The following is a 10,733-nucleotide window of genomic DNA, read 5'->3' as shown; positions in this document are numbered from 1 at the left end:
AGAGGCTGGCGCCTGACGCATGCGCCTACCTACCTGCAGATAGCGTCCCGTTGCTAGGCAACGAGCCCGCGCGCCCCCGGGCTGGAGACCGCCTGGGGCAGAGAGAGAAGAGAGCGCGCTGAGAGCTGAGCTGACAACGCTGGGCTGAGGTCAGACGAGGGCTCGCGCGAACGGGGACGTGAGCGATGGTGGGGGTTAGGAGGGGGAGGGGAATGTACGGAGAAGTAGATGCTGCAGAGAGGAGAGGCGGGAGGAGTGGGGCGGGGTAGGGTGCGCAGCTGAGAGGAGGCTGCGCCAGAAGTGTGCAGGGTGCTGGACGGAGACCCGGAAGCACCACGGTAGGTGAGCAGAAACAGGATGCGCAACCTAGAGGCTATGAGGAGGGGCCAGCCAAAAAGGGAAATCAACCAAGCGAGACTGGCAAGCGCAGTGCACAAGGAGAGACCAAGGACAGAGGCTGACGGGGGCGGGGCGGGGCGGGGCGGGGCGGGGCGGGGGCGGGGATGGATGTGCGCAGAGGCTACCTGTAGGTGAAGCCCGCACTGCCTGAGGCCAGAGAAGAGTGTAGCAATCTAACATCCTGGTATTTTCTCAGCCTAGCGCTTTTGCACCTGATGGTGACTTCTGCTTGGATCCTGTCCACTGGGGGGAAAAAAATAGCACATCTAAGAGCTGTAAATTCAGTTTTATTTGGAGACTTAACTGAGAATTATAGCCCTGCAGACAGCCTCTCAGACAACTCTGAGAAACTGCTTCAGCATGGAAGAGGTGAGGGCAGAGGTCAGCGTATAGGAGATTTGGAGAACGGGTACCTGCAGTCAAACACATATCTAGGTAAAAGTTTACTGCTAGTTATCAAGCACACACAGTTTAATTATTTTATTGCTTTTCTAAGTATGTAAAATGCAAGAAATTGGGTTTATAAAATTTTCTCCTGAAAATTTCTATCTGAAGGTCTATTCTGTCAGTTTCCCCAGAGAGTAGAGTATCTCATTCCTGATTTCCACCCTGAACTCTTTTCAGACTGTGTTAGTGACTCAATTAACAACTGCTAATGACTCAGTCCTTGTAGAGCCAGCTGGCTGGAGACATTCTTTAGTTGGCATTCCTTTCAGAACGAGCACAGGTGCCCCCACCTCCAGGAAGTCTTCCAACCTTTTTCATCTCCCCGACCATCTGCAGCCTTTCCTGGGCTAGTTGTTTTGCACAGTTCTTGGCTAGCATTTCCCATGTTTTGTTTCAGTTTATGTGGGGCAGTGCTGGGCACAAGATGCTTCACTAAATGTTGGTTGAGATAATAAGTGCCAGCATGGGCACTGACAGATGGAAGGGAGCATGAGCTCTTGCCTGGGTCCACATGCGTCAGAGCTCTCATTACTTAAGTCAGGAAATATTTGTTGAGCACCTACTGTGTGCCCAGCACTAAAAATATAGTGTGAACAAAGACAATCCCTATACTTAGTGCCTGGCTTACTGAATGCATGGCCATGAGCAAGGAGATCTAGTATAAGCAGACCCTTAGAGGAGCTCTGGGAAACTTTGAAAAATAGCGCCCTTGTCACTGGTGAGTGTGGCCTGATTGGGTGTGGAGTGGGCAGAAAAATGCATTCCTTTAGTCCCTCCCTCTCCAGGATTCGCATGGAGGCTCTCTTTTTCAGATCTACTGTTTTCACATCAAGTCTTAGTAATGGTCAGGTCAACATATTTTGTTGAGACCATTGTTGAAAATGTGTAGTTTGGAGCAGATAGTTTATCCAGTTTGCCACACTTACTGCAGTGTGGCAGCTACTGAGGACCAAACGTTGAAGAGCCTTCTTAGGGATGCAGACTTGGTGATTCCACCCCCTGGGAAGGGCAGTTGTACTGGGATTAAGGCAAAGGAGAACTGTAACTGTGTATCACCTGGGGATTTTGTTAAAATGCAGACTCTCAATCTGTAAGTCTGAAGTGGGACCTGAGAATCTGCATTTCAACAACTCCCAGGTGAAGCAATGCTGCTGATTGTGGACCTCACTTTGATGAGAAGGGGTGTAGAAAGTAGTTTATTTGGGTGCATTGGTTCAGGTGCATCGGTCACAGATTGGCAGAAGGAGCCACCACATATTCCCATCCCCTCCCTTCATCACTACCCCAAACGTAGTGACTTTAGACACACATTTATTATCTTACAGTTTTTGAAGTTTGAGATCCAAGATGAATGTTACAGGGTTAACACCAGAGTGTTTCAGCAAGGCTGGTTCCTTCTAGAAGCTCTAGGAGAGATCCCTTTCCTTGCCTTTTCCAGCTTCTAGAGGCCACCCACCCTCCTTGGCTCATGGTCCTGAATTCCATCACCTTTTCTCCCTCTGCTACCTTCACCACACCTCCTTCTACCATGTCTGACTTTACTGTGTCCCTCTTATAAAGACTCTTGTGATTACATTGTGCCTACCTAGATTTGTTGTTATTTTAGTTGCTAAATTGTATCTGACTCTTTAGGACCCCACTGTCTATAACCCTCCAGGCTCCCCTGTCCATGGGATTTCCCAGGCAAGAATACTGAAGTGAGTTGCCATTTCCTTCTCCAGGTGATCTTCTGGACCCAGGGATTGAAGCCACGTCTCCTGTACTGACAGGCAGATTCTTTACTACTGAGCCACCTGGAAAGCCTGCATACCTGGATAATCCAGTATAATTTCCCCAAAACAAAAAATGCTTAATTTAATCACATCTGCAAAGTCCCCTTTGTCATATAAGGTAACGTAGTTCATAGATTCCAGGTATTACTTTGTGAACACATTTGGGAGCCATTATTCTGCCCTGACACACTGTGTATTTCCGAGGGACAAGGACATTTTCTTACTCATATTTCAATTACCGCAACCAGGAAATTTAACCTTAAAATAATTCTATTATGGAACGTACAGTTCACATTCAGTTTTCCCAACAACGTCCTTTATAGAATTCTGTCTTCTGGTCTACATCCAACTAAGGATCATATATTGCATGTAGTTGAGATAGCTGTTTAGGCTCCTTTGATCTAGACCAGTGCCTCATCTTTTTTGTCTTTCATGATATTGACATTTTAAGAGTATACCCCAGTTATAGACTTTCTCTCAGTTTGGCTTTGTTTGACGTCAGATTCCAGTTTTGCATTTGGGGCAAGAATCCACAGCAATCTATTGTGTCCCAGGACAAAGTGCATCACATCAGGAGACACATAGTGTTATTTTGTCCGTTTATTGGTGATGTTTGCTTTGATCATTTGGTTAACATTGTGCCTGTCAGGTTTTACCACTGTGAAGTTTCTGTATTTCTTTTTGGAGTTAATCCATAATTTGTGGAGAGAAACTTTGAGACTATATGAATATCCTACTCCTTGTCAAATATTCACCAAGTTTTAGTGTTCACTGATGATTGCTTCAGTTATACTATGATCATTACAAAATATTTTTAAATTCCATTTTTCTTTCCACATTTGTTAGTTGGCATTCTTCTTTATGAAAGAATTTGCCTGCTCTCCCATTCAGTAATTTATTCTTATATGGACTCATGGATTCTTACTTTATTCAATTGATTATAATCCATTACAGTCATTATTGCTGAAGCTGAAACTCCAATACTTTGGCCACTTGATGTGAAGAGCCAACTCATTGGAAAAGACTCTGATGCTTGGAAAGATTGAGGGCAAGTGGAGAAGGGGATGACAGAGGATGAGATGGTTGGACAGCATCACCGGCTCAATGGACATAAGTTTGAGCAAACTCTGGGAACTAGTGAAGGACAGAGAAGCCTGGTGTGCTGCAGTCCACAGGGTTGCAAAGAGTCAGACACGACTTAGCAACTGAGCAATAACAACAGTCATCACTAATTTTGGTGCGCAAATTACTTCAGATTTGGCTAGTAATAGCCCCTTCAAGCTGACTCCTCCCTTCCCAACCATTTTATTTTTTAGAATTTTCTTATTTTGGGGGGACAGCAAAATATTCCAGATTTATTAGACTTTTCCTGTCTTGATCTTGGTCCTTTCTCCAAGGAGCCCTGATTCCTTTTAAATTGTTAAAGCTATTTAAAAACAAATTCTATATGAGGCTAGGTGGGTGGGGTGGGGGTGAGGGGGAAATGAACTGGGAATTTGGGGTTAGCAGATGCAAACTATTATATATAAAATGGATAAACAACAAGTCCTATTATATAGCACAGGGAACTATATTCAATATTCTGTGGTAAACCATAATGGAAAAGAATATAAAAAGAATACATATATTAATGTATATGTATAACTGAATCATTTTGCTGTATAGCAGAAATTAAAACAACATTACTAATCAACTACAATTTTAAAAAAGCAGATTCTGTGTGTTCATTGCTACTGTGGTGTTTTTGCTTCTAGGCCTTTGCAGTGGAAAGAGCTAGGAATTTTTCTTCCATAGTCATATCTATCAGTCTACTTACCTTTCCCTCCTTAAACTGAAGTGCCTCCAGAAAATGTTAGGACTTGATCTAAGCCTTGATCTAAGCCTATTATTCACTTTATTATTAGCTCTTTTGGAGTTAAAATGTGTCAGCTTCAGAAATATGAAGATGGTCAAGAAGAGGCTGGGTGCCAGGCAATTTCATGTCACAATCTTCCACTGTAACAGTTAATATTAAACATTTATTACTCGCCAAGCTATGTGCTTCACATGTATTTAGTATGTCTTCTAATCCTCACAATTATGAAATACATATTTTTGTTATTCTGTTCCTACATCAGAAAGCTGAGACTCAGAGAGACTTGGTAACTTGCTGAAGATCACACAGCTAATAAACAAGAGACCCAGGACTGGAACTTGGTCTGTCTGATCCTGGAGTCTGTGTTCCTACTGCTGCATACACCTCTGCTCAGGTAGCCCTGGGCAGTAGCTACAGTGCCAGGCATTTTCCTCTTCTCTCTACCTCAGGGCTTCTCAGTGGTCTGTGGTGAAATATATAAGCCTGTCTTATATATGTCATAGATGACTGTAGCTTTTAACCTCACAATAGTGTGGCTTGCTAGGTGCCCAGAGACCCTCTTACACCATCCTGCCTGCTCAGCTATTTCCTCCCTACTCAAGGGTAGAGATGTGTGGATAAGTGGAGGCCTCAGCCACTCTTAAACAGCCATCCACCAAGTTCCCGGCCAGATGAACCCCAGGACCTGTTTTGTGACCTAGGACAGCTGGAAAGCTTTAGAAAAAAGTTCATTTGAATGTAAGCGCTATTGGCAAGTACATATATATTTATTGATAATTTGGGGGAAGGATGGGCTCCCAGAAACATCTCATTTTTGTCCCAAAATGAATCTTCATTGGTTAGAATGTGTCTATTTTTTTTTAAGTCCAATTAGATTGTGACCCTGTTTTGATGTTTCCCAAGCCCGCCAGGATGGAAACCAATTACCTGAAGAGGTGCTTTGGAAATTGCCTGGCCCAGGCTCTGGCAGAAGTGGCGATGGTTCAGCCCAGTGACCCTGTAGAGTACCTGGCTCACTGGCTTTATCATTATAGGAAAACGGCGAAAGCAAAAGAAAAGGTGTGTGCATGAGACCTAGGTCAGTGTAGGGAGGGCTGTCAGCTTTCTCATAGTAACTGAAATCCAAAGCAGGACTGTGGAGATGTCCGGGGAGTTATCATGTCTTATTTCCCTTGTGAGGATGGCTTCGGCCCACATATCCCTGAAGTGTAGGGAGTCTGGGGGCTGAAGAGAGAAACCAACTCAGTGGAGTTGTGGAATTGGTAGGTTTGGAGATACTACCAGGTTGAAGCTAGTCAGTTACAGGAGCAAATGCAGGAGGCCCAAAGGGCCTGGGGTCTGTGGTCTATCTCAGGGAGGGTCCATGCCTCCGGGGACTGACCAGACTCTACTATGTCATATCACCTCAGGATAGACAAGAGAAGATCCAGCTGCAGAGAGAATATGAAAATAGCCTCAAAGAAACCAGAATGGCAGCAATGCTGAAGCAAGAAGAAGGCGAGATTCAGGAGCAGTGTGAAAAGTGTCACCACCAGCTAGAGAGGAGAAACTCGGCGGTGGGCACACACCCACACCCCGTGGTGGGTACAAGGAAATGCACGGAGTGCACTGAGGCTCCCCAAACCTACTTTCCCTCCATAGTCATATGTTTGTATGTAAATCAATCTTACTGACAATCCTTGTCAATGAACAAAATGCTTAAAGGCATTTTAGGTTTCAGGAAATACCTTACATGTTACTGGTTTAAAAAACCAGATTTTAGAAAAATCTAAAGCATCACTTGGAACAAATATATTTTCATACAATATTCTTTGAATTCTTTTTAAAAATTACCCAACATTTTTCAGAAACCAAATATGGTTTCCAGTATGTACTTCAGATATATTATTTTGTTATATGCTATTTACTTAACTAATTTAAAATATGCTATTTATGTATCAAGCCACAAGATGTCTCCTGTGATGCTCTAATAGTAGTCATGAATTATTAGAATAGTTAGCAACAACTCTGTATTTATTAGTCTGACAAGCGTATCTTTTATCCCCACAGTTTTTGCCGCAGTCTTCTGAAAAACACTGTGTGTCATTTTGTGCTTTCTACAAAGTACATGACACCTGGAGAGCAAATTGACTTCTTGAACTTGATATCTGACATCTTTGTAATGATCACTGTATTCCTGTGCATGAAAATCTTTAATATAGTCTTTTATAATCTATTAGCTTTTGCTAGTTTCCAAAGCCAATTTTGATGAAGACATGAAAATATTAAGCTTTATGTACATTTATATCAATGTGCTCAGCTTTCCTCAAAATTAATAGATTTATTTTTTAAGTCTGGACATTTTACATGTAGATCAAAAGATAGTTTCCTACTATAGTCTGAAAGCAGTAATTGAAGGAACCCTCCCTCAGGAACCGTTCATCATTTGAGCAGTTGTTGGGAGATGGTAGAGGTGAGATCATGAAGCAAAAGTTGTCATCACCTCGGTTGCCCATGCTAATCCTTTTCTAACACCTTGTTTCACTGTTAATAGAAATGTAAATATATAAGGCAAGGAAAGACTCCCAAAACTGTACCCTGGTTTTATGATGGAAAACTTTGCTCACATCAGTATTTTGAGTTGTCCCTTTGTGTTGCACTCAGGAGGTTTCACACCCTGTAGCGTATTCCTTAGCAAGATTTGGATGAACAAAAGGCTTGCTGTTCTTTTGCGGAAGTGTGAGACAATTGGCAATTGTCAGGGAAATGAGAGCCAGCCTAATGCCTGGATTGTGAGCAAGTTCTCAGTTTTAGGAAAGAGTTCACATGCAAATTGTAATTATGGAAATGTATTCCCTTTGTTAGAAGGAAGCAAAGGGAACCCAATAGGGGTCTAAAAGAAAGCTTATTGCTTACAGGGCAAGGGAGAGCCACATCCTGGTACAAACTGAAAGAGCTAGATAAAGGGTGAGGAGGTGGTGAAATGAAAGTCACTCAGTTGTGTCCAACTCTTTGTGACACCATGGACTATACAGTCCATGGAATTCTCCAGGCCAGAATACTGGAGTGGGTAGCCTTTCCCTTGTCCAGGGGGTCTCCCAACCCAGGGATCAAACCCAGGTCTCCCGCATTGCAGATGGATTCTTTACCAGCTGAGCCACAAGGGAAGCCGTGGAGGTACATCAAATAGGATAAGAATCTAAGTTCTGGTCTCTTGTTGGCTCCAAGTGAATTGCAAACTATTCCTTGCTGCTGTCACCTTTAGATTTCATCACTAGGACTGTAAAACTTATCTGAAATAGGCCCACAATGGGTTGCATTGAGTTTCAGATGGCCTGCTGATTTAACTGATGGATTTTAACACCTGTACTCAAAGTTTTGCAAGATTTTCCTAAATATCTTAAAACCGTCATTGCTTTTAGTACCCCAGATTGAATACTGTTGGTCTAGTGCATGGGTCAAAAGAGAAGTAGAAACAGAGCACTATGTGTGGTAGAGATCGCATCAAATTATAGGAATTAAGAAGAGACTCAGAGAAGATAGCATTTGAGTCAGACCTAGAAGAAAACTGGCAAAAGTTGCCCTTGTATTGGTTTCTTTTCATTAAGCAGAGGCATCTTTTAGTTAAGTAAATCATTATTCTGTTTCTAAGTCTGAAAATTCCATTGTTATAAAGATCTGAGCCATACAAATGTTTCAGGAATATGTTTTTATGGAAACAATATGTAGATTTGCTGCACGGATTCATTCATAGCACTTTGGAGTTAGAAGGGTCTTAGAGATCATGTGGGCAAGTACTTCACAGACCTCTCTGCAGTGCCTCACAGGGTCCACTGTTGATTGGACAATGGGCAAAGTTGGGGGTAGAACTTAAGCTCCAAGTTTTCCTACCTCACCAGGGACTGCAATTACGTGGATGCTTGATGTCTCCTTGAGTCTCATACATCACTGAGACTGTATTCATTTTTTCCATCTTTTTTCTCTCTGTCCTTCAATTTGGATAATTTTTATTGATCTGTCTTCAGGTTTACTGATCCTTTCTCCTGCAATGTCCAATATCCTATTTAGGAATTTAATGAATTTTTTTTTCTTTTCAGATAGTTTATTTTTCAGTTCTAGAATTCCATTCTGGCTCCTATCTTCTCTGCTGATATACCCTATCTTTTCACTCATTATGGCCATTTTTCTCCTTTAAATCTGTAATGACTTTTAAGTTCTTGTCTGCCAATCTCATCATCTTTGTCATTTTGAGGTCTCTTTCTAGTAAATATTTTTTCTCCAGATTATGGTTCACATTTTCCTACTTTTTCATATGTCTAGTAATTATTTACCTGTGTGCTGAACTTTGTACGTGATACTGCATAGGCCATCTAGACTGTAATTTTTCTTTAAAAGATGTTGAATTTTGCTCTGTCTGGCAGTTAAATTATTGGTGGATTATCTTGAACCTTTCAGATTTGTTTTATGCTTTCCTGGATAAGGTCTTTTTCAGTTTTGTTCAGACTTGATCATGAAAATGGCAATATTGTATTCCTGCTATGCCGAGAATGTTTAGTCTCTGTTAATGACTTTTTTTGCTCTTCTGCTTTTTATTTAGCCACTGATATCTGTAGCAAGTTCCTCAGAGAAGATTAAATTCATGCAGGAGAACACAGAACCCCTTGAGAAGGAAGCCTTGAAGCAGGAATCCCTGCCAGGAACTTCCAATATGATTCCAAGAATGCCTCAACAGAGCCCTTCTTCAGAGCCATCTGTCTCCAGCCAGGTTGACTGGAACACTGGAACTCCACAATAAATAAATTACCAGGCTGTTTAGCATGAAATTGCTCTTGATATTCATCCGGGCTCCGAATCTCCTGCCTGGGTTATAGAAGGTGGATGATTCTAATGATGCTTCTCTCAAAGCTGCAAGCTGAGGAAGTGGCCAACTCAAAGAGCTCTTACTTGAAGATGATTAGCTATGTGGATTAAACCAAGATATGAGAGGTTGTGGAAGGAGGTGTCTACAGGGACTCTCCAGCCCAAGTCTCATCCTGATAACCATGAAAACCCCTTAATTGTGTGAAGATTTGAACTATGTATAGGATAAAATAAACTCATAATAAAGATTTAAAATAAGTAACTAAACTGATGAGAATTTTTTTCCTTTTGCTTTATCATTTTTTGGAGACTAGACAGTGAAGACACATCCGTTTCATATGTTTGTACCTAAGCTTTAGCTGAATTTTGCAATTAGGCCCTTCAAGGTGTTTACATGTCCTTATTTTTGAAACAACTCCAGTGACAGTAAAACTCAAAGGTTTGAAATTTTTTCCATCATTTTCCATCTGTATTCATTCAGCTATCTATATGCTAATGATCTGATATTTGTATCGTTAATCAAGATTTCCTTGAACATGACTCCCAGTTTGCTACCTCCACTTGGATAAACAATGGATAGCTCCAACCTAACCATGATTGACTCTTAAACAATGCAGGGGCTTATCCACATATAACTTACATTGAGTTAGCTATCCATATCTGAGGTTCCTCCACATCCTTGGATTCAACAGACCGCTGACTGTGAAGTACAGCAGTATTTACTCTTGGAAAATAACCACATGTAAGTGAACCTGTGCAGTTCAAACCCATGTTGTTCAAGGAGCAACTGTAATCCAAATGGAATCCCTGATATTCTCCCTGAATTGGTTTCTACTATTTTTTTTTAATTTGCTCAGGTCAGAACTCTTGGTGTCATCCTTGGCTCTACGATTTTTATGTTAGCCCTAAATCTGGTCTGTTGACTTTCCATTTAAAATAAAGACAGAATTCAACCACCTAAATGCGTAAGTCACCATCATCTTTTGCCTTGATTGTTACAATAGACTGTAAACTGATCTCCCTTCTTTTGCCCTTGACCTTGTCTAGTCTATCCTCAACATTAAAGTAGGATGATGTTGGTAAAACATTAAGTCTGATCATGTCTAACGAGTAGCTTCCCATCTCAGTCACAGAAACATTTAAGACCCACACCATGACCTGCCCAACTCTATAAGAGTGATTCTGCATCACCTTTTTTATTCTCCATTTTGTTCTTTCCACACCAGCCATGCCAACTTTCTGTTCTTCAAACAGGACTAGCATGGTTTAGTCTCAGAACTTTTACATTCTCTTCCCCTCCACTTGGAAAGCTCTCACCTCCCCACACCCCTGGATTTCTGCAGATTCTCTTACACAATTAAAAAAAAAAACCTCAGCCAAAGTTGCAGTTGGGACAGACCAGTAGGGAAAACTCTCATGCC

General features: G+C 41.7%; 1 protein-coding gene across 2 annotated transcripts; it reads left to right on the top strand.

Moving 5' to 3' along the window:
* Window positions 1-5,053: 5,053 nt before the first annotated feature.
* DYDC2 (DPY30 domain containing 2) lies at window positions 5,054-9,579 on the top strand. 2 transcript variants are annotated; one of them, XM_081573785.1, is made up of 4 exons: window positions 5,054-5,211; window positions 5,377-5,532; window positions 5,883-6,053; window positions 9,050-9,579. In XM_081573785.1, the coding sequence occupies exons 2-4, from the start codon at window positions 5,386-5,388 to the stop codon at window positions 9,245-9,247; spliced, it is 516 nt and encodes a 171-aa protein (XP_081429911.1). In that variant the 5' UTR covers window positions 5,054-5,211; window positions 5,377-5,385; the 3' UTR covers window positions 9,248-9,579. The 2 variants fall into 2 exon arrangements, with proteins under 2 accessions (XP_081429911.1, XP_081429910.1); XM_081573784.1 differs by having other exon boundaries at window positions 5,339-5,532.
* The last annotated feature ends 1,154 nt before the right edge of the window (window positions 9,580-10,733 follow it).

The sequence above is a fragment of the Giraffa tippelskirchi genome, chromosome 2, assembly GCF_054371585.1.
Source record: "Giraffa tippelskirchi isolate mGirTip1 chromosome 2, T2T-mGirTip1v1.2.pri, whole genome shotgun sequence".
Classification (NCBI taxonomy): Eukaryota; Metazoa; Chordata; class Mammalia; order Artiodactyla; family Giraffidae; genus Giraffa; species Giraffa tippelskirchi.
The sequence above is the reverse complement of the archived record's forward strand: the minus strand, read 5'-3'. Positions and strand labels throughout refer to the sequence as shown.

Bases quoted from the DNA above. Each gene is read 5' to 3' on its own strand.
- DYDC2 (XM_081573784.1), top strand. From the start codon at position 5,365: ATGTTTCCCAAGCCCGCCAGGATGGAAACCAATTACCTGAAGAGGTGC. The intron at 5,533-5,882 runs GTGTGTGCATGA...ATATCACCTCAG, and splicing joins CGGCGAAAGCAAAAGAAAAG to GATAGACAAGAGAAGATCCA. The intron at 6,054-9,049 runs GTGGGTACAAGG...CTTTTTATTTAG, and splicing joins GCACACACCCACACCCCGTG to CCACTGATATCTGTAGCAAG.